General features: G+C 33.4%; 2 protein-coding genes across 3 annotated transcripts; one reads left to right on the top strand and one right to left on the bottom strand.

The window, feature by feature from the left end:
- Positions 1 to 11290: 11290 nt before the first annotated feature.
- LOC122022802 lies at positions 11291 to 12987 on the bottom strand. Its single transcript, XM_042580918.1, has 3 exons — positions 12741 to 12987; positions 12169 to 12687; positions 11291 to 11925 (listed from the first exon to the last, which is right to left on the bottom strand). Exons 1-3 carry the CDS (start codon positions 12985 to 12987, stop codon positions 11291 to 11293), a joined length of 1401 nt encoding a protein of 466 aa, XP_042436852.1.
- Positions 12988 to 18156: 5169 nt separating this feature from the next.
- On the top strand, positions 18157 to 22230 carry LOC122024723 (isocitrate dehydrogenase [NAD] catalytic subunit 5, mitochondrial-like). 2 transcript variants are annotated; one of them, XM_042583396.1, is made up of 8 exons: positions 18157 to 18275; positions 18635 to 18831; positions 19974 to 20294; positions 20422 to 20583; positions 20670 to 20744; positions 21230 to 21339; positions 21409 to 21481; positions 21722 to 22230. In XM_042583396.1, exons 2-8 carry the CDS (start codon positions 18661 to 18663, stop codon positions 21911 to 21913), a joined length of 1104 nt encoding a protein of 367 aa, XP_042439330.1. In that variant the 5' UTR covers positions 18157 to 18275; positions 18635 to 18660; the 3' UTR covers positions 21914 to 22230. The 2 variants fall into 2 exon arrangements, with proteins under 2 accessions (XP_042439330.1, XP_042439329.1); XM_042583395.1 differs by lacking the exon at positions 18157 to 18275 and adding an exon at positions 18284 to 18417.
- The last annotated feature ends 1993 nt before the right edge of the window (positions 22231 to 24223 follow it).

The following is a 24223-nucleotide window of genomic DNA, read 5'->3' as shown; positions in this document are numbered from 1 at the left end:
AAATACCTCCATTCAGCGTTTCCATATTGCGGAGTCTCCGTCAAATTTTGGGGGGTGAATACTTGCACCGGCCATTGTCTTGATCTTTGTTGCTTCATATGGTGATTAGTCCTTCTGAGGCTTTTGGACTCTAATACCACTTATTGATGCAGCGGGCTGACAAGAGGGGAGAGGTGAATTGCCTGAAACAAAAAAAAATACCCTCCTCGTTCTGTCAACTCTTAAGGTGCAACAATAATAAATAAAAATAAAAGAATAAAATTAAAGAAGAGACTCAGAGATTGACTTGGTTACAACGTAGGTGGTTGTTAATCCAAGGTGGTTGAAAAGCTCAGTCAGAATCTCCTTCTCTGAAGGCGAAGAAACCTTTTATACGACAAAAGCTTAAGTAGTTGCTAGGAAGTTAGTACAAGAGTTGATGATCAATTCCCTAGCTCCAAGGCTCTTTTTATAGGGCCTGGAAACTCTATCTTCGGCTTGAGGGTGCCTCCCATAAGCATAGAGGGCGCCTCCAGCATGGCATTTGGATAAAGTTTTATCCAAATGCGAAATAGCCACTTTGACTGATTTTAGGGCGCCCTCAATGCTATGGAGGGCGCCCTCAATGTGAAGGGTGTCCTCAATGTGGAGGGTGCCCTCAATGCTGTAGCATATAAATAGCTCCAACTTATTTTCACTCATTTTCTTCTTCCAAAGCTCCGATCGCTTGGGTGATTGCGGCCAACCGAAATAGGATTCACCCGAATCCAATTTCCAGTGTTCTCCTCGAGCAGGCTTCTGCTCCGGCTTCTCGTCTCTCGAACATTGCATACGTTCTTCTCGTCCACCGGTGTGCTCTTCCACAGCTCTTTCATTCCTCGAACGCACCGAGCCCATCGGCTCCCTTCCCGTGCCGTCCTTCTCGCCAGTTGCGTATTCCGCTCGACTTCCTGCGTTCCTAAGCTCCTACACACTTAGACACAGTGATTAAAACAAAACAGGACCCAACCTAACTTGGTTGATCACATCAAAACAACCACGGGGTCCAACACATATGTTCAACTCGTTAATATTCGTGAATACATTTGTGAATCATGCTCATTAATAAAACTCTTATCAATATACTAAATAAATAAATAAAATTTTTAAAATGAACAAACAAGTTTGAATTATCAAGATCAATAATAAATCAGACAAGTAAAAAGTTTTAAACAATCAAAGAAACTAATTTGAATTTAGAGTTTGCTAATATCTAAACCAACCAAACTCAAACCAAACTTGAATTGAGAGCTCGATAACATCTAAATGAATTAAACTAGTCAAGCTTGAACTAAGTTTAAACTCATAAAAAATAAACCACACCAAACTTGAACAATTATTTCAAAGGTTTGATTCATTTTAGACTCAACTCGATTTGACTTGGTTACCTTAGCAAATGAGCTTGAATATTCAAAAGCTTAGCTTGTTTATGTTGGACGTTGCATTAGTTGCAAATGTTGGACGTTGCATTAGTTGCAACATTAGAAAAATGAAAGGGTGCCCATTTACCTTCATCTTCCTCCATTATATGACATCAACGCATTGGATCGATGCTTTCTTATTTTATATTGAAGCATCCAAGAGCAATCCAAAAAAGAGGAAGAGAGTGATCAGTGTGTGCACAGTGGAGGCAACGATGGGCAAAGGAGAACATCCGGATGAAAGGGATTTGGTCGTGAAACGTGAAGGGCTTTCCAGTTTCATTCGTGATCGCTCTTTCAACATTAAGCAGTGACCAAGTTCGTCTCAAAAGATTACTGTGAGTTGTTACATATTTTAATCTTATGTTTCATGCAAATTAGAAGCTACAATGGTATCAGAGTGATGCCTAAGCATTAAACTTATGTCTTCATCGAAATGAAAAATATCTCTGCCACCGTCACTAGGCAAGATTGCGACTGGGTCGCAATATGCCGTAGTTGTCGAGCCCTGAGAGGTTGCTGACTATTAGCTTCTATGGCCGGAGAGTGTCGGCGACCACGTCGAGAGGCCGACAATCGATAGTCATAGCAACCGTGTTCGTCGCAACAGAAGAAGAGAGTGTCGCGATCATGACAGAAAAGAGAAGAAGAAGTTTAATCGATTAAAACAGATCTTAATCTATTTAAAATCTATGTAATCGATTAAATTAACGAAGTATAGTAAATCTATGTAGGCGATTGGTATAATATATTCAAGTACCGTTATAATCAATTAAATAGATTTTTAATCGATCTAAGTAATCAATTAATGATGATGAACAATATTAATTATTATTCATCCATAAAAACATAATTATGTGTTCTGAGAAATTTTTAATTTTATTAAATAAAAAGAAAAAAAACTTTCTCAAAATACATAAAAATATTTTATTCGATTGGTTCAATTGATTAAAACTAAAAAAAAAACATGAACAAACCATACGCGAACAGTACCTTTCAGGTTTAAAATTTAATTAAATATATTAATTAATTAATTAAATATATATATATAAAAATGTATTATTAATTAATAAATACATATTTAATTAATTTATGGTTCAATTAATTAAAAATTGAACTAGACCAGCTTGTCCAATCAAACTCAGGTCTGTTCAAACTATTGGTTAGTTTAATCAGACTAGTTTGATTCAATAATATCTAGATCTGGTTCAAACCATTGGTTAGTTTAACCAGATCAGTTTATTGTTGAATTAATTGGGGTAATTTGATTACACAAGTTGGGTTGATCAAAGATGACCAAATTAGTTCTATTGTGTCAGATTTGATCAAAAAGATTAATTAGATTTTTTCTAATGGGTTAGACTTAACCCAATATGCATTGGATTGATCAAACAGACCTAAGTTTGATTAATAAGTTTGAGATTGACTTAAATCAGTTTAAATAATAACAGAACATAAGTCAGAAATCCCTGTCCAAATTATATTAGTTCTAACAAGGACAATCGACTAAGGTTTAGATATGAATTTCTGATCGACAGATCCAATGTGTCAGTCAATCGAGACATCCCAAATAAAGAAAATTAATTTTTCTTATTTACTTATGTATTCTGTATATATTTGTTCCATGTATATGTGAGAATTGAATTTGACCGATTTTGTTACTGGTTTGTCAATTTTGTACTAACATCATTATTTTCAATTCTAGATATCACGAACAATATACAAGATGATTGATCGCTATGAATGACAACATGAGCTTTAGGAAGAGATCAAGGAGTTGGAATATGACCCGTATTGCAGAGTTGGTTGGCTTATTAATCGGCTCGATCGGATATTCTAGAAACTCAAGTGAGAAGAATACCCAGTCTAGGACAAAGACAAACGATGGACAATTGTTCAGTTATTGCTAGAACATCTCAGTGATATAGCACACCAAATATGGGATTATTCTGAAGGGCACATCTCATATTCAGAGATGTGACGACAGTTACTTCAATTGGAATGGAATTCTGAAGAACCTGAAGAGGATCTAGATCTCGAAGAAATGGATCCTACAGAGTATGAAGAGGATCCAAATCTTGTGGAAATAGACCTCAAAGAATTTGAGGAGGATCCAAAAATGGATCTCGTCGAGGATTTACAGATGGATCTCATGGAATCAGAAGAAGATCCAGAAGAGTGTATAGTAGATCCAGAAATGAATCTAAACATGGATCTAAATGATGATTCTGAAGTTGATCATGCCATCGTCGAGTCTGGGATGAATGGGATACAATTGCCCACTACAGTAGCATTTATCCTAGTATGAGTGATGCTAGCTTATCTATGTTATTAATGTTTTGTTTATTATCGATATGTACAAACAATATTAGCTCATTTGAGTCATGTAATAATTTTTGTCATTATATACGAACAGAGTTATGTTATGTGTTAACAAACTTGAAAATGATTAGTTCATTTTAATATATGATTCGTTCATATTCAATGATTAGTTCATGTGAAAATGATTAGTTCATTTTAATATATGATTAGTTCATTTGATGAGATGTGTATAATATAATTGATCAATGTTGATTAGATTAACACATACAAATGATGAGTGGAAACATAGTTATCACCTGATTTTGTAAACTAATTCTAATTTAAAGTGAGTCAATAATTAATTACATGCATATGAATTATATCGAAATAATAAATAATGTGTTTATTTATTGTAGATTATGACAATTGAAAACATCATAACTAAACTCAATAAAGGAGAAAAATTATATAGGAAAAACTACAAAATATGGCACCTCAAGATACAATACGTTCTTGAGGAACAAGAAGTTCTAGAGACTATAAATCAATTTATGGATGAACCGATGAACAATAGGTTTAGCCAGTTATTGTTAGGACCTTGACGCCGCTAGAGGGGGGTAAATAATGACTCATCTAACGTTTGCTTCCTACAATGGTTAGTATGCACAGCGATAAATACTAACAAGAGAAAGCAAACCAAACACGTTGATTTAACGTGGTTCAGAGATAAAGCTTCTACTCCACAGCTATCCATAAGGTGGAAGATCTCGATCCATCGGTGGATGACTCCTGAAAAAACCTCTGGCTTGCTCGAGTAGCTCCTTATGGGTGGAGAAACCAACCACAAACTCGCACAAGCTCTTGATCACTTAAAAAGACCTTGGAGACTCTAATAGGGGTTAACTACTTCTATTTTCGTCAACCTTGGCCAAGCACCCCAAGCTCTATTAATAGAGCTCGGGAGGAAACACCTAGCTATGTTTCCCGCTACCAGTCGACTGGTCATAAGTAAAATTCGACCGTTACAAGCCAACGATCAGCTACCAATCGACTGATGAAAACACCAGTCGACTACTATAGTAATTCTACAGTATTGTTACAATAACGCTATAGTAAAACCCTAATCCTAGGTTTAACCCCCGAGTACATTAACTCAGCACTCGTCCTTGCCCGACCAACCTAGACCTAGCCTTCTAGCCTCCTCCATCAACCTTGCATCCCTCGGATGACTCTCCATCCTTCACGGCTTGCCTTCTGAAGCTTCCATCGGCCTTGTCATTATTGTCAGATCTTCCTTTGCCATGAGGTCATGCCTCCGGGACTTCATCCATTGCCGAGTCCCACTTAGACTTACATTGTCAAGACTACATGCTTGGACTTACACCACCAAGACTCATCCTTTGACTTTTCTCCTTTGCCAAGATCACACTTGGAATTTCCTTGTTATACTTGTATCCTGTACACTCATAATGTATATCAAATATAATAATAAACCTAACTTAAACCTTTACCCAAACATCAAAACCTAGGGTCACAAGATTGCTCCAACAGTTATCCGTTCCTTTCTTAATTCTTGGGAAATGATGAAACAGAATCTGACTCATAGTGAAAGTATCAAGACTTTCATGATGTCTCGTGCCACATTGAACTTGAGGCAGAGAGGATTGAATCTACAAAGATTTCTGGTCAAGTTTTTATAGATGAAGGTTCTGGTTCCAAGAATAAGAAAAAATGGTTTAAGAAAGGAAAGGGGGTTAGTGTTGTTGCTGCAAAAAACCAAATTAAGAAGAAAGAAAAGAAATATGGACAAAGACCTAAGAACAAGTTGACTTACTATAACTGTGACAAAAAGGGTCATTTTGCTTGAGATTATATTAAGCTTAAAAAGATAGATCCATCTCTATATTCTTTCCATGAGCATCATGTTGCAAGTACAGTGTTGTTAACTGATTCTTATCCTTTGTTGATTGTAGATTCAGGAGCAACGAACCATGTAGCTCATGATCAAGCTATATATATGCAGTACCGTTGGATACCAGCTGACAATAAATGGATATATGTGGAAAATAATGCAAGAATTGAAGTAAAATGAATTGGTATTTGCAAGCTTAACCTACGTGGTAGACGAACCTTGTTTATATATGATGTCTTGTATGCTCCTGAGATTCGACGGAATCTGGTTTCCGTCATTTGTCTTCTTGATTTAGGTTATTGTGTAAATTTTTATAGTCGTTGTGTGGAACTTTGAATTAACTTTGTGTTAATTAAGCATGATTATGTAACAAATACTTTTATGGTTCTTGATATAGAACCAAATAATAATGAGGATTGTTTTTCAAATATTGCTCTTACTAGTAATGCTGATGTTAATGATGAAATTTGGCATGCTAGACTAGGACATATAGGACAAGAACGAATGAATAGATTAGCTAAGGAGGGCCTTTTAGGCACTCATGCTAAGATTATCTTGTCTATATGTGAGCATTGTCTTGCTAGGAAGGTAACTAGGAAACTATTTGGTAAGGCTATTAGGGCTGAATCACCATTACAATTAATTCATTTGGATATTTGTGATACAATGAATCTGAAGGCTAGAAATGGGAGTTCTTATTTCATTATATTTATTGATGACTTCACATGTTTTGGTCATGTGTATTTGATTTCTAACAAATCTGAAGCATTATATTGCTTCATTCGTTACTTGAATGAAGTTGAGAATCAATTAGAACGTAAGGTTAAAACCTTGTGCACTGATCATGGAGATGAATATTTGTATGATCAGTTCAAGATAATGTATAATGAGAAAGGGATTTTTAGATAGCTAACTATCCCTACAACTCCACAGTAAAATGAGGTTGCTGAAAGAATAAATAAGACTTTTCTTGAAATGGTTAGGTCTATGATGACATAGGCTAATTTGCCAATCTTCTATTGGGGAGATGCATTATTAGTTGTGGTCTATATACTTAACAAAGTACCTTCAAAGTCAGTTCCATTTACCCCACATGAACTTTGGACAGGTAGAAAATCGGATTTGAGTAATTTGAGATCTTGGGGATTAGCTGCCTATGTTCATGATAAGACTAACGAATATGAAAAATTAGGAGCCAAAGGTCAGAAGTGTATTTTTATAAGAAATTCTGAGACTTCTAAGGGTTATGTCTTCATTGGAGAGCGACAAGATAGAACTATCTCTGAAATAGAGTCAAGAGATACTACTTTTCTTGAAACTGAATTTTCAACATAAGGTGAAGTTGATAAGACCATTCTACTATATGAGATAGAGAAGGAGAATAATGTTTCTTTATCGACAAATCAGGAGATGTCTGAATCTAGTCAATATAGTGAGAGTAATTTGCTACTAAATGAGTCAATTTCTCAACAGTCTAACCTACGAAGAAATAGTCGTCAGATTATTCCTCGGAGAAGGTTTGACATTGAGAATGAGGTATTGATGATTCTCCAGTTGACGATGAGGAACCTTGGACAGTTGAGGAAGCTTTGAGAAGCTCAGTAAGAAAAAAGATGGAAAATTGCAATGGATGAGGAGATGAAGTCAATGAGAAAGAATTGAGTTTGGGATTTAGTCGATCTTCCTTCAAGCCAAAGGGCTATTGGGAATAAGTGGATTCTCAAGATAAAGAGGAAAGCAGATAGTTTGATTAATCGATACAAGGCTCGTTTAGTTGCAAAAGGATATATCCGACCGGAGGGTATTGATTTTGAAGAGACATTCTCCCCAGTTGTGAAGTTTGTGTTAATACATGCCATCCTAGCTATAGTAGCAAATTTTGACATGGAATTACATCAGATGGATGTAAAAATAATTTTCCTTAATGGTAGTCTTGATGAAAAAAATCTATATGACACAGCTATAAGGTTATATTGCTGAAAGCCAAGAAAATAAAGTATGTATAGACTTAAGAAATCTATATATGGGCTGAAGAAAGTATCAAAACAATGGAACATAAGATTTAATGAAGTCATTTTGTCTTATGATTTTGAAATGATCAATGAGGATCATTGTGTTTACCTAAGAAAGGAAAAAAGAAAAGTTTATTATTATATCATTATATATTAATGATATGTTAATAGCTCGAAGTGACATAAAATATGTTATAGAAGTCAAATCCTAGCTTTCATCATAATTTGACATAATAGATATAAGAGAAGCAAAGTACATCTTAAGAGTGAAGATCATCAGAGATCGATCTAAAAGGTTTTTGGGTTCATCTCAAGAAACTTATATCACTAAGATGCTATAACATCTCAATATGTCAGATTGCAACATTGAACAGACACCTATAGCAAGAGGTACTATTTTGAGCAAAAGTATATATCCCAAGACTTCTAAGGAAATAGTTGAAATGAAGAAAAAAATTATATGCCAGTGCTATTGGTAGTTTAATGTACAATATGTTGTGTACTCGTCCTGATATAAGCTATATGTTGTTGGCTTAATTAGTCATTTCCAGTCAAATCCAGGATCGAGACATTGGAAAGCGGTGAAGAGGATATTAAAATACCTTAAAAGGATAATAGATTGTGTATCTATTTTTAAGGATCTAAGATGAGCCTGAGTGACTACATAGATACAGATTGAGCTAGGGACCTTGTTGACAAAAATCCACATCTAGCTATACCTTCTTGCTGAATGGTGGCGCCATCTCATGGAATAGCAACAAGCATGCTTATGTAGCCTTGTTGACAATAAAAGTTGTGTGGCTTGTCTTTTGTAGCATTGTCGATAATAGAAGCTATATGACTGCGCTTGTGTAGCCTTGTCGACAATGGAAGTTGTGTGACTTGTGCATCAGTTGTACAATAAGCTGTCTGGTCAAGAAGGTTTCTGAAGCATCTGAAAATTACTGAGCACAGTGGGAGTTATGTTACACTGTACTATGACAGTTAAGCTACTATATCATTTTCCAAAGATCCCAAATATCACAGCAAAGGCAAGCATATAGAAATTAAGTATAATTTTGTAAGGGATATTAATGACAAGAAAAAGATAGTTCTTGAGTATATCCCAACATGTTATATGCTTGTAGATCCTTTTACTAAGTCATTGACTAAAGAGTCATTTTAAGGACATATGAAATCTTTGGGACTTCGAAGAATGTAACTTATTATAAAGATATTTTAATAAATGAAAAATGTCATAATCTATTCAGCGTATATGTCTTTGGTATATTCAAATAAAAGTCTTGATAAACATGTTGGCAGATTGAGATTGGTCCACTCACATGGACAATCATCTCTGTTTGTTAAGTATAAATAGAGGTAAGATCATTGCTTATGAGACAACTTATGTAGTTGTGAATAGAGATATATTTATAAGTTAATATCGTCTTGATAATTGTGTCAAGATGAGATTATTTATGTAATAATCAGAGTAAATGAACCCACCATTTATTGATTCTGCTTAAGGCCAGATTGGAATTTATATGTTGAATTCTGGATTAGACATTAGGTATGTGTAGATCGAAATCTGTACGATGCTAAATTTTGGAAAAAAAACATGTGCTCTTTTTAGTAAAGAGAGTAACATCGTAGCATGTGATTCATACCACAGTGCTATGGCGACAAGAAGGGTAGTAGGAGAATGAATCTCTGCTTCTCTACTGTGTGAGACCCTTGAGATTATAAGTTAATCTCAATCTTATCCTAAGTGACTATTTAGTTGTCTACTTGAAGTTCTGATCAGTATCTGTTACTTTAGTATGTTTTCTATTAGCTAAGGGCGATTCGGTCTATGGAGCATAACTAGGAAAACGACTGATGAGAATGAATAGATTCTAGCTTAAAAAGAAGATTAAGATTGATTTACATATGTGATATTTATTCATTGGTACCAGTTATATTTTTAGTTCAGTACATAAAATGTAATTATGAATAATTGTATTGATTGGAGATATTGAATATGCATTTGACATAATAGTTATTATGAGGGATTAGAGGTATTCATATTGATATAAATAATTTAATCTGGGGTAAAGAAAAGTTTTGATGTCTCCGATTCATTTTATAGAGCAGCTATGTAAGGTGTAATAATTTTCTTAGTAATGAATGCTCAATGTGTTTGCTGTCGTACTAACTATTTTCCCTAATGTATGGAATGAATGTTCTTATTTGGTCTTTATGACTAATTAATTGATGCTCTGGTATTTGTGACCTGATCGTCATATAGTGTATGTGACTTATTTGGTCTTTGTGACTAATTAATGTTTGACTTTGGCCTTGTAACATGATTATCTTATAGTCTATGTGACTGACATGATCTATGTGATTAGATAACCTTTATGGATTGACTTGGACGAGTGGGAGATGTTGGACATTACATTAGTTGCAAATGTTGGATGTTGCATTAGTTGCAAAGTTAGGAAGATGAAGGGGTGTTCATTCACCTTCATCTTCCTCCATTATATGACATCAAAGCATCGGTTACAAACCAATGCTTTCTTCTTATATATTGAAGCATCCAAGAGCAATCCAGAAAAGACGAAGAGGGTGATCAGTGTGTGCACAGTGGAGGCGACGGTGGCAATGGCGGAGCTAGGAATTATAATCTATCAGGGCTAAAATTTTTTAACTAAAAATAAAATTATATATATGCGTTAGACATGAACAAATAATTATTAGAAACTAATATGTCATAAAAATTTTGATCGCTAATGCATTTTGTAAAGAAAATTTGATTTCATCATTAAATTTAGCTGTAAAATTTAATATCCGTTGTTTAGCGATGAAATTTAATATCTGTCATTAAATTTCTTAATATTTTAAAAAAAATATTAAGAAAAATATATAATATTATCCCACAAAAATATTTTAGAAACTAATTTTTACAAGACAAATAGAACAACTATAACTTGTATCTATTACTTTAACCCAAATCTATACAAACACTCATTGTCTCATTCATCAACTAGATAGGAAAATGATAGATACTAAAAATATAACAAAATATAAATTATTAAAAGATTTATAGAAGTTTAAATTTGAGTAGAATCACAAAACTTATGGACTAGACAAGCACATCAAATAGGTAACTAAAATTCTGAGTTGAAATCACATCAAATTCTAGACAAAAGGTAACTATAAAAGCAAGTTGGTAACTCTGGAGTTAATCCTTGAGTCATTGCGGATAATGATACTATGAGCTACATCAACAGTAATGACCTCGAAGTATTTGTAGGTCGAATCCTGCAAAACACGAGAGGACAAGTATAAAATGTTAGCGGTATAAAATTCAATAACATAAAAAGAAAAACTAATCTCACCTCATTAATCCAAAATATTAGGTGTAGCAAACACAAACAAATAAAAAGTCTTGAAAGGTTGAGTGGCCAATGAAATATATAGCAGGTAATGGGACAAACATGAAAATGTATCTAATCAACCAACCACTTGAATTGCGCTCTAGCTGCAGTTTTCAGTTGAAAAACTTTCACACCATCAACTTCTTAAATAAAAATAGAAAAAAATTAATTAGCACAGATAACTCACAAAGTAAAAAAATTATTTTATGATCCATATATACATACACATTATTGAAGTTGTGCTCTACGATTCTTCAAAGTATAATATTCATCAATGATAGAATCTGAATCAATACTTGAAGCAAACTCTCTTTCAATGTAGATAATCATAGAATCTGTTAGAAAATCTTCTCCTATTCTATTACGAAGAACTGTTTTAACATGCTTCATAACTGAAAATGCGCACTCTGTAGTTGTCGTAGAAACGGGTAAAGTTAAAATTAGACGAATCAACTTGTCGATCAAATTATAGTACTGTAATTTTTTTGTTTCAAATAACCCTTGACACAATTCTGAGATAGTGGACATTTTTTGAAAATTTTCATGACAAACCACATCGAGCTCATAATGTTGTAGCTGACATCTCAAATTATAGATTTCCTGTTCAGTGAAATCCTCAGGATAATACTTCTCAGCGAGATTACAAATCTTATCAATGTTGAACCAATTAAAATTATCTTTTGGATCCAAAGCAGAGCTAAACATAAGAAGTTCTACTGTCTCATCATTGAATCTAGAGTTTAACTCTTCCAATTGAAAATCTATTGTAGCATTAAATATATCATAATGAAAGTGATGCTCAACTGTGATGACATCCTTTTGCTGGCATGAACGACTAGAATGTTTATAACGAGCACTCATCTCTGGTATATCAACATCCAATCTTGTGCAAAATGATTTGACATATGAAAGAAGAATATCAAAATCATCATTTCTCAATGTCAGAAGAAGTGCTTTAGTTGTAGAGACCAAATCCATTGCATTTACGATATCAAGAGATTTTTGTTGCAAGGCACGACAAAGTAAATCTGTGATCGCCATAATTTTATGCATCAAATGCAAAATAAAAATAAAATCAAAAGATTTCATCACTATTAAGGAACCACCAGCTTCCCCACGCATCGAAGTAGAGGAACCATCAGTGATAATATTTTCAAGTACATTAATAGTTGCATTATACTTATCTATTAAGTCGCAAATAGAATCAAAATGGGAGCTCCAACGTGTAGTTCCTACTTGATGCAAAGTACCAATCTGATTAGCTCCTCGTCCAGTCTCGCGTTCACCAGCAACAACAGAACGTGCAATTTCATTAACTTGAGCAGATTGTAACTCGGCATTGCGTTTGGACGAAGATGTAACAAGAGTAACAATAGTCGTCAAATTTGAAAAGAAAAGCCATATAGAGATCTCATTTTCAGCAGCTGCAACTAACGCTAGTTGGAGTCGATGGGCAAAACAATGTACATAATATGCATATGGGCAATCTTTAAGAAATAAAGCTTGCAATCCATTAAAAGCACCACACATGTTGCTAGCACCATCATACCCTTGACCCTGAATATTGTGTATTTTTAGATTATATCTGGTGAGGACATCACATATTTCTTTCTTAAGTGTTGCAGCTGTGGTGTCATGAACATGCACAATTTGGAAAAAAAACGCTCCCGTAAAAAACCATGAGCATCAACAAATCTCAAAATTATAGTCATCTGTTCTTTGTTAGATATATCCTTTGCTTCATCCACCAAAATACAAAACTTAGAATCTCCAATTTCAGCACAAATTTTGTTTCTGACTCTATTACCAATAATATGCAAGATTTCTTTTTGAACTTCTGGTGAGGTATATTTTGCATTTCCCGGTGCTTTCTCTAAGATTACATCACCAATACTAGCATTCGATTTTCTCAAAAGTTTTAGCATCTCAATGAAATTACCACAATTTTAGGAAGCTGAAGATTCATCATGACCTCTTAATCCACATGCTTGCAAACTAAGCCAACGGACACTCTCAATTGTTGCCGTAAGTCTTAATCGATTCTTTGAATCTGTTCAGAAAATTCTCGATTCATAACTTTATTTATATGCCGAGTTACATTCATCACATCAACAACAGATTTTGCAAATTTATTATGCACTGAGTTATAACTTCCCATATGCGACAAAAAGGCACACTTGGCTCCATCATTAATGTGTTTCCAACTTTTAAACCCTTCTATTGTAAATGTAGATTGTTGTGCTTCACTTAATTCAAAAAGATAGCATGGAAAACAAAATGTTGCATCCTTTGAAGGAGAGTACTCTAACCATGGAAATTTTTTAAACCATACATATTGAAATCGACGATGTTGCTTTCATGATTCAGACCGTGGGTACTCCTGCAATTTGGGTTGATATGGCCCCATTTTGATATAAGCTCGTCTAATTTCATCACGATGATTAACAGGATGTCTCCACATGGGAATACGCAATCCAGGATCTCGTTCAAGTGAAGTTTCATCAAACTCAACTCTTTGAGATTTAGAAGGAGGTTCGAACTCTTCATTAGAAATTGATGTATTAATCTCGGTTCTCTCGGAGGATGAAGGATTATCAATTCTTGGTTTAAAGAATGATAGAATATTGTTTCCCCCTTTTCTCTCTTGATTTGGCATTAAAATAACCTAGGACAAACATATTTTGACATGGTAAAATCTTATGAATTTTAAATAATGATTTCTAATATAATTCTCACTTTCTCTTAAATAGATTCAATATCAACTGCAATAGCTAAAAATTCAACATTATTTAAAGTAAAAAATAATTAAGAAATCAACTGGTTTAATTCTATATAAGAAAAAGATCAACAAAAAGAAATAGAAATATGTTGTCCCTTTCTTAAGCGTAATCACATATTAAAAATTAAAGCTTGGTCGTATATCTAGTAAAAGAATCTTTAATTAATTTCAACATTGTATTAAAAACTTTGATTAAGCATTTAATCATGCATATTTATGCATTTCATTACTAGTATTTCTTGCCATAGTAGATAATAAATAATTAATAGAATAAAAGTTAAAAAGTGAAACTAAGCAAACAAATAAAAGCAAACCATTTTGCGTTTGTTGTAACATTTCAAACTAGTTGTTTGATTCGGTTAAACATTTAACTGTGATGGATTTAGGAATGCATTTTAATCTTATAATTAGGTTATTGATTAGGTATGCATTTCAATTAGATAAAAAAATCTTGGGAATTGGAATCAGCTATCAAAGCAAAATAAAAAACATTTTAATTGAAGATTAAAACAGAGATAACAGTTATTTATACTTATAGAAATTGTAGAGCAGTAGTAATCACGAAGCAACAACGGAAGAGAAAAGGAGGGGTAAGGATCGGTGGAGCAATTGCAACGTCGTATTTGTGCAGGCGTGCAGCAATCAAGAGAGAGAGAGCAATAAGAATCACGAAGCAAACTAGCAATCACCGAAGAGGAAAAGAGGGATCAGCGGAACTCTAAAGAAATCAGAGTCACGGAGGAGCAATCGTGAGAATCTTAGGAGTAATGAGTTGACGGCAAGAAACACACAGGGAGGAAAAAAAATAGACGAAGAGTAAAAAGGAATTAGGGATATTTATTACAATTTTTTTTAAAGTTTCCTTTTAAATTTGTTAAAAAATAAAATGTCATAAAAATAAACTTTTTTAAGTTTCGTTTTAAATTTGTTAAAAAATAAAATGTCATGGAAATAAACTGGGCGGACAAAACATGATTGCAAATCTTGTTTTGCCCAATGATAGAATCAAGAGGGCAAAAGAATTAGGTTAGAAATTAAACAGGACATGAGCTAGGTTGGGCATGGGCTACCGGGCTAAAATAAAAGAAAAGTAAAACTTAAATTATATATATATAATTAGATAATAAATTGAGTCTCAGGCTACAGCCCGGGTCCCTTAGTATGTGCCTCCGCCTTTGGACGGTGGGCAAAGAAGAACATTTGGACAAAAGAGATTTGACTCGTGAAATTCGAAGGACTTTAATTCAAGAGGGCAAAAGAATTAGGTTAGAAATTAAGCAGGACATGAGCTAGGTTGGGCATGGGCTACCGGGCTAAAAATTCAATGATACACAAAATAAAATAAAAGTAAAACTTAAATTATATATATATATATATATATATATATATATATATAGATAATAAATTGGGACCCGGACTACAGCTCGGGTCCCTTAGTATGTGCCTCCGCCCTTGGACGGTGGGCAAAGAAGAACATTTGGACAAAAGAGATTTGACTCGTGAAACTTGAAGGACTTTTCGGTTTCATTTGTGATTGTTCTTCCGACGTCAAGTAGCGATCAACTTTATCTTGAGAGATCACTATGAATTGTTATATGTTTTAATCTTGTGTTTTATGTATATTAGAGGTTACAGTTGCAACTCTAGCTGTTAAACATCTTAAATGTTATGATATAAAGGCAACAATGGGCACATCTTAAATGTTATGATATAAAGGCAACAATGGGTCGTTCATCTTGAGACAATAGTTCAACGGTAAGGTGTATTTTCAGTTTTCCTAACATCTAAGTATTAAGTCTTAGGTTCAATAAATTAACGAATAAATTTATTTTAACAGACAGATTAAAAATACTTAATTAATAAATTATTTACTGTAAACATTTTCTGTTTTATCTTAATATTAAATTAGCGGCAATTTATCAAATCACGCACCTAGATATCTTAATTGACCAAAAGACGTATGCTACTTTGATATTTACCAAAGGACGCACTTTTTCAAGTGCACTTCCCTTTTTATCCTTCTGACCAATCAAACTTTTTTTTTTTGTCGTTTTTCTTTTCTCCCTCTTCTCTTTCCTATCTCCTCTTTCATCAACGACATTTAAAATTTAGTTAATTTTTTGATAACATTTTAATACATTTAGATAAGCTAAAATAAACTATGAATAGCAAATTTGAACTCCTTGCAACATCAGGAATCTACAGGAACTGAAATGGATGTAATCTGAGGTCTCTAGGTCCATCAGTGGGTTTCGGTCAAAACCCACTGATGGACCTAGAGAGCTCCGATTGCACCCATTTCAGTTTCTATGGATTCCTGGTGTTGCAAGGAATTCAAATTTGCTATCCATTATTTATTTTGACTTTTAGAATGTGTTAAAATACAAGAAGAAAGAATCAGCAAAAAGTTCCACGTTAGGCCTGATATGAATCATATCAGGCCCATGTTGGGCCTGATATGATTCCTTATCAGGCCCAACGTGGATCTCACTCTATTAGGAATGCTTAACTGTTTTAGGAACTCTTCATTTCATAATGGATGTGTTTATGATTGCTCTAAGTAGAAAAATAGATAAGAGCATCAATGCATATCCTCCTACATAAATGTTTCAGCTAGTGATGAAATCAAGTGGAAAAAGGTAGTAGCAAAACGTTGAGAGTTCTCTGACAAATTAGAGAATGTATAATGTTTCATTACCTATAAGAAATACATATGCAAACACTTAGAACAAATAGTCATAGTATAGTTATTGAAAAAAGAGAAGATACGTATAATTCCAATAAATAGAATTGACACAATACCAGATAGACCTAATTCTTCTATTAGCATGTAACTGCAAATAAGTCATGACTCACTTATTTCTTCTTTCTTTGTAAAAGAAAATTAATCCAGAAAATGAGATCACTTACGAGAAATAAGGAAAAAGGACAAAGAGACACCACTCCAAATTCTGAAGGCTGAAAGAAAAGTGTGTCAATTATTTAAATGGGAAAAAGATACCAAGCAAAAGGTAGAGGAATTGCAAAAATCATTACTTTTCAATATCCAATCCAACATATTTGAAGAGGTATTCAGCAGTTAAGGTTTTTCCGCATAATTTTTCAAACCCCCAACAAAGACATACATCATGAACTGAGATTTAAGTCAAAATAAAATGCTACATTGGAAATAAAGAGTTCCTAAAACAATTGAGAATTCTTAATAGAGTGAGATCCATATTGGGCCTGATATGGAATCATATCAGGCCCAACGTGGGCCTGATATGATTCATATCAGGCCTAACGTGAAACCTTTTTGCTGATTCTCATATCAGGCCTAACGTGGAGTCTTTTTTCTGATTCTTTCTTCTTGTATTTTAACACCTTCTAAAAGTCAAAATAAATAATGGATAGCAAATTTGAATTCCTTGTAACACCAGGAATCCATAGAAACTGAAATGGGTGCAATCGGAGCTCTCTAGGTCCATCAGTGAGTTTTGACCTAGAGACCTCAGATTACACCCATTTCAGTTCCTGTAGATTCCTGATGTTGCAAGGAGTTCAAATTTGCTATCCATTGTTTATTTTGACTTTTAGAATGTGTTAAAATATAAAAAGAAAGAATCAGCAAAAAGACTCCACGTTAGGCCTGATATGAATCATATCATGCCCACGTTGGGCCTGATATGGAATCATATCAGGCCCAACGTGGGCCTGATATGAATTTTTTTTGCTGATTATTTTTTCTTGTATTTTAATACTTTCTAAAAGTCAAAATAAATAATGGATAGCAAATTTGAATTCCTTGCAACACCATGAATCCATAGAAACTGAAATGGGTGCAATTGGAGCTCTCTAGGTCCATTAGTGGGTTTTGACCGAAATCCACTGATGGACCTAGAGACCTCAGATTACATCCATTTCAGTTCCTGTAGATTCCTGATGTTGCAAGGAGTTCAAATTTGCTATTCATAGTTTATTTTAGCTTATCTAAATGTATTAAAATGTTATCAAAAAATTAACTAAATTTTAAATGTCGTTGATGAAAGAGGAGATAAGAAAGAGAAGAGGGAGAAAAGAAAAACGACAAAAAAAAAGTTTGATTGGTCATAAGGATAGAAAGGGAAGTGCACTTGAAAAAGTGTATCTTTTGGTAAATACCAAAGTAGCATACGTTTTTTAGTCAATTAAGATATCTAGGTGAGTGATTTGATAAATTACCGTTAAATTAATGGACTCTGAGTTATCTACCTATATAAATTTTACCGAATCAGTCGTCACAATACACGATAGATTAATTAATTAACTTTAAAATTTGGAATAAAATATACTTGACGGGCCTCTGCCAAACCCAAAACTGACGTTGTGGGTATCCGTCTCTCTTCTTCCCTTTCCTCTCTGTTTAGATTTAGCGTCAGGAACAATATTCGATCAATTTTTGGTGCAAGAACGCAGGTCATCTTCTTTCGCTTCTCCGATCTCTACTAGATCTCTTCTGTCTCTTGTTTATTTGTTCGTATTTTTAGAAGTAAACTGTGGATCGACCACCTGTAGTTTGCAGCGCTTTTTGTTTCTCATTCTTCGTTGAACTGTCCAGGTCTGAGTTTGCTGTCTTTGTCTCTTTAGGGTTTTGAGTTATCTGAATGTTCTTTTCGATGTCGCCTTTCTTTTCCTTGGGTAGTTGACGTGATGTTTCAAATTTCTCTCTTCGTCGTTCTCAAGTTGATTTTCTGTTCGTATATTGTGTCCGTGATATGGTTGTCTTTATTCGTTGCGTACAGACTTCTCAGAAATGGTTGCCTTTCGTGATGCAGGTTGATCTGTGTAGTCACCTTTACCGATGGCGCTTCGACGGCTCGTTGAGAGGACTTCTATTAACCAGATTCCGAATCAGCTTTTTCCTGCTTTGAGACAATCGTTTTTAACTGCTGCTTCTCCTAGCGAATCTATCCGTGCTACCCTCTTTCCTGGTGATGGAATTGGACCTGAGATTGCTGAATCTGTTAAGCAGGTAGTTTCACTGGATCTTACTTAGGTCATTCTGTATAGTACTTACTCTTGCTATGTTGCTTTCTATCTAAATTATTTAAGAATTGATGGATTTTAGATTGTTCATGTCTACCTTAGCAAATTAATTTATTTATTGCTTGAAAGTTGATTTCATTTTACGCCTAATTGAGAGTTTTCTTTTCTTTCTGCTCTTCACCTTTGCTGGAGAGAAGAAAAGAAAAAAAAAATTGCAATAAGGTTATTTGGATGCTATTCTTAATTTAGCTTGATTGCCCATAAAATTGCTTGCGGCGTAGTTGTAAAACCATTGGCCTCCAGCAGTAAACTTAATTTTGTATGTAATGGAATTATATCACTCATGTCATTTGTGATCTGTGTTCTTTGATATGCAGGCATTAATGGAATTATATCACTATATGTTGGTCCCTTTATGCTTGTGCCTGCCTTTTATTTCTTTTGAAGTGAACAACCTTTAATCCATCCAATACGACATGCATCGTAATTATATATAAATGACTTAATTTTCATCTTGGAGTCAATTTTTGGACTCCTTTATGATTATATACAAACAGGATACTATAAGGGTTTGATTAAACTAAACTACATTAACTACATTTGAAAATCATAGGAAAAATGCTCTTGACAATTTTATCATACTAGTAATTATATATATCTTCCAAGTAGACTATCTAGTATGATTGAGTCAAATGCAAGTATAACTATCTCATAGCATATTTAGAGTTTCAGATTGATGACAAGAAATGCTCATGTTTTCCAATTTTCATACTTGCCATATATTTCGTATTGCCATTTGTTGATTCCACTTCAAAATAAATAGCTAGAATTTTGTTGTCAAATATAAATCATCCAAGTTGTGACCATTGATTATGCTTTTGACTTAAATTCATCATTGTGTTGATAATTTCATCCATTCTTCTGGAGATCTTCTTTCATTTGTGACTTCCTGGTGTTAAGATGATAATATGGAAATAATTAAAAAAATACAGAAAGCAAAAGGATTAAATATAAAAGAAAATTAAGAAGATATGAACTTTACACCATTCTTTAATATCATGACCACTGAAAGCATGGCATGATTGTTCAGACCTAACTTTGCTTATTTAACTGGTTATGTTACTCCAGGTGTTCAATGCAGCACAAATTCCAATAGAATGGGAGGAACATTTTGTGGGTGACAAAGTAGATCCAAGAACAGAGAGCTTTCTCACATGGGAAAGTCTGGAATCAGTTCGAAGAAATAGGGTTGGATTGAAAGGTCCTATGGCTACCCCTATTGGAAAAGGTCACCGCTCATTGAATCTCACCTTAAGGAAAGAACTTGGCCTCTATGCCAATGTTAGACCTTGCTATAGCCTTCCAGGCTATAAAACACGATATGATGGTGTGAATCTTGTGACCATCCGTGAAAATACAGAAGGAGAGTATAGTGGCCTTGAACACCAGGTACGCCTTCGAGCTGAAATATAGATTAGTATTTCTCTTATTTGTGGTATGATTTATAGATGATATTACTCTTACGTATGATATGATTAATTGATGGTTCATGATGTAGTTTTCTGCACAATTCTAGGTCGTAAGAGGTGTTGTTGAAAGTCTAAAGATTATTACTCGACAAGCAAGCTTAAGGGTGGCAGAGTATGCTTTTCATTATGCAAAAGTAAATGGCCGCCAGCGAGTGTCTGCTATACACAAAGCCAATATTATGAGGAAGACTGATGGTCTTTTTCTCAAGGTACTTTAGATACACAGATTTGTACATAGAATTTCCAGGCCCTAAATTAGGTCAGAGTTTTTAGGCTTCTCAGTTGATACTTGCAGTGTTGCCGAGAGGTTGCAGAAAAGTACCCAGAAATAACTTATGAGGAAGTTATAATTGACAACTGCTGTATGATGGTATGTGTTGATGAGGGTTCAGAACCTTTCACTATAATATTATTGTGATCCTTTTCATCATATGGTTCCTGCCATCATCATCTCTTTTACTATGTTTGGTTAGCTAAAGAATTACAAACAACATTGTATGGAATCCTTGATTAGGCCATGACAAATTGGCTCATTGACATTAACCATAGTAGCACTCAATCTTAGCAGCGTGTCTGGAGTAAATTTTTCCCAGAACCTGAACTTCTCATGGAACTAGAAATCTCTTTTAAATATAAATAATCTTCATTAATTCAATAGTCTCTGTTAATCCTATAGGTTCTGAAGGAGGAAATGATGTAGCTATATGAAATCATGAGTTAGCCAAAACCTGTTGGCTAAGATACCCGCATAATCCATTATGAAATCTTTGTTTCACTAGTTAATAAACTAGAAGGATAGTTAACACATGAAACTCTGGGATTTCTAATGTTGTTTAGTCTACTTAAACGTGACAGCTTGTGAAAAATCCCTCTCTCTTTGATGTACTGGTGATGCCCAATCTATACGGAGATATAATCAGTGACCTCTGTGCAGGCCTAATTGGAGGTCTGGGCTTAACCCCTAGGTGAGTGTGATTTGCTTTTACAGGTCAATGTTTTCAGTGTGAACTAATATCTTAATGGCTGTGTTCTAGTTGCAACATTGGTGAAGGTGGCATTGCCCTAGCAGAAGCTGTTCATGGTTCAGCCCCTGATATTGCTGGCAAGGTATCAATTTCTTATATCTATTATTCAGTATCTTATCTGCGAATTAATTAATCAAAATTCTGAACTGGACACCATGTATGGGTAGTCGGAAGGTTTTTTCTTCAACTTAACTGTCTATGATACTTGTTTTTATTCACTTATAATCCATTGTACCTTAGCTGTCATTTCAGCCACCTTGTTCAATGACATCTTTATTAATTTAATTTGATGATGGATCTGTCTTGTAATCCATTATTCCAGAATCTTGCAAATCCAACGGCCCTCCTCCTGAGTTCTGTTATGATGCTACGACACTTGAATTTAAATGACAAAGCTGACCAAATTCATAATGCTATACTTAGTACTATTGCGGAAGGAAAGTATCGGACTGTTGATCTTGGTGGAAGTTCATCGACGACAGACTTTACCAAAGCAGTATGTGATCATCTCTAAGGATTGCATGATTCCCATTTTTCTCAGGCAATTCTTCTAAAGTTTGGTTGGAGGCAGTCATGAGGTGCACCCCCACCCTATTATTATTAGTATTATTAGTATTAGTATTATTATTATTATTATATCAATAATACTCTTTGAGATTTTTCCTCGTTTACATTCCACATTCCTCCGGTGAGGTAACACTTTCATAATCAACTTAAAAATATGCACGAGATTTCCCTTCATGTTCAACTTTATTGTTTCAAATGATGTTTGGATGAATCTTTCCAGTTCCCTGGGTTGCATATATTAACATTTCAAAGCATTTATCACTAGCTCGTTGCAATATTTTAAGAGTGTTGCAATTACTCATGCCAATCATGAGAGGATTTGTTATGAAATCTTCAGTCTTCCAAAAAAATGGCCTTATTGAGTATTCTTAAAAGGGTTAATTGCTTGTTTTTTCACATACTTTCATCTTTAAACTAATCTATCATATATTTCCTTTGTTGTTGTATTTGAACTGTCATTTTTCTTTCAGAAGTGTTCACGTATTTATCATATGTTTATTATTTCATTCTACTTGTGTTAAGTGGTGATGTGCCATGAACATTTCAAATAAACAAAAAGTTATTTGCAAATTTCATTAATGCTCCATTAGTTCCCTTTGTAAATGCCCAATTTTTTGTTTTTAAATTTAAAAAATAGCCTTGATTTCACTGTAAAATTTACTGCAAAGTCAACTAGAACCCTTGGAGCTAGGGGTGTAAATTCAAGTTTATTCATTTGTTTTAAATCAAATTTATTTAAATGTATTAAAAATAAAGCGGGGCTATGGGTTCAAGTTTATTCATTATTATCAATTTTATTTAAATTTGTCATTCAATTTAAGCGTTTTTTTATTGAGTTCAATCAATAACATTGTTTTTTTTCCGTATTTAGACAAAATATTGATTAAATTTTTATTATTTAAATTATTATGTTTTTATATATTTAAATAAAAAATTAATAATTAAGATTTTAAAAACATTAATTAATAAATTTATTTATTAATTATTTATGAATATTAACAAATTGAGTTTTACTAGTTTTTAGAATTTATTTTACTGTAAAATGAACATAAATAAGACTTATGTGGTGTTTGTTTGTCTTTTTTATTTACCATCTTAGTTGTTACTACTCAATTACCGTAAATATTATTTTTAGTTTTTTTAGTGGTATGAAATATTGAAGTCTTGGCGTAATGATAAAATTATTATTTTGTGATCAAAGATCATAGTAAACAATCTTTTGCAAAAAAAGTAGGATAAGATTATCTATGATCGATTTTTTTCATGACCTCTTAACGCATAATGAGAGCTTAGTTTATCAGATTGTCTTTGTAGGCAAAAAAAAAAAAAAAAAAAAAAAAAAACTCAAAAGAGGATCATTAATTATCTATATTATAAAAAAGATAACACTCTTTAAAAATTATTATAATATTATTTTATTCGTAATTTATTATTTAAAATATTATTTTTTATTATACCTTAGAACAGAGTTGATTAAATTATATTACTTTAAAAAGTTGCAAATGGATTTACACTTAACATATTTACTCAACCACGGACAAAGGAAATTTGTTGAATTGTAATTATAAATTCAACTTCAACTTCTCACTAGTTGGCATTTGACAAATAGTCAATACAAGTTAACTTAGTTCAGTGAGAGAGTCTTTATTCATGAATTTTTTCACAACATACATATTTGTGCAACAATATAAACAAAAAACCTTGTCTTGAAAATTCTAATATGGGTTCATAATGAAATTTACCTTTTATTTTTATTTACATTTTCAATATTTCTGGGACTCTCCTTGATAATGTTTAAAATTTCTTGACACTTGGGCTTATTAAATTTGATCAAAATCGACATGTATTCTTCAGAATCTCTTGAGTGTAAACCTACTTATCGTTTGCACCCTATTTAATTTATTACAAGTATTTGAAATAAATTTAAACTTATATAGTTTTGACATAAAGTTATTTCTGAACTTAGGCTCATCATATGATACTTAACAATAACACTAAACATATGTCATCGGAGAAAAACTTTTATCACTCTTTAGCTATTTGACGATCAGCTATAGACTGATCTCGTGATTTATCTCTTTTTATATAATCTGGAGACAGACTGTAAATGACGTCTGGGATAAACGTAATCATCTTTTGTTATAATTGAAACTCTCATGATCTAATCATGTTAAAAATAGTAAATTTTGATTAAAATTTATTGATAGCATGAGGCTTATTAAATTCAATCTAAATCAAAATTAATATACTCTTAAAA

This window comes from Zingiber officinale, chromosome 9B, assembly GCF_018446385.1.
Source record: "Zingiber officinale cultivar Zhangliang chromosome 9B, Zo_v1.1, whole genome shotgun sequence".
Lineage (NCBI taxonomy): Eukaryota > Viridiplantae > Streptophyta > Magnoliopsida > Zingiberales > Zingiberaceae > Zingiber > Zingiber officinale.
The sequence above is the reverse complement of the archived record's forward strand: the minus strand, read 5'-3'. Positions and strand labels throughout refer to the sequence as shown.

Coding starts and splice junctions, on each gene's coding strand:
- LOC122024723 (XM_042583396.1), top strand. CDS start 18,661: ATGGCGCTTCGACGGCTCGTTGAGAGGACTTCTATTAACCAGATTCCG. Junction 20,295..20,421: donor ATAGTGGCCTTGAACACCAG/GTACGCCTTCGA, acceptor GCACAATTCTAG/GTCGTAAGAGGTGTTGTTGA. Junction 21,482..21,721: donor CCCCTGATATTGCTGGCAAG/GTATCAATTTCT, acceptor CCATTATTCCAG/AATCTTGCAAATCCAACGGC.
- LOC122022802 (XM_042580918.1), bottom strand. CDS start 12,987: ATGCTAAAACTTTTGAGAAAATCGAATGCTAGTATTGGTGATGTAATC. Junction 12,688..12,740: donor GAGATTTGTTGATGCTCATG/GTTTTTTACGGG, acceptor ATGACACCACAG/CTGCAACACTTAAGAAAGAA. Junction 11,926..12,168: donor TTCGATGCGTGGGGAAGCTG/GTGGTTCCTTAA, acceptor TTGATATACCAG/AGATGAGTGCTCGTTATAAA.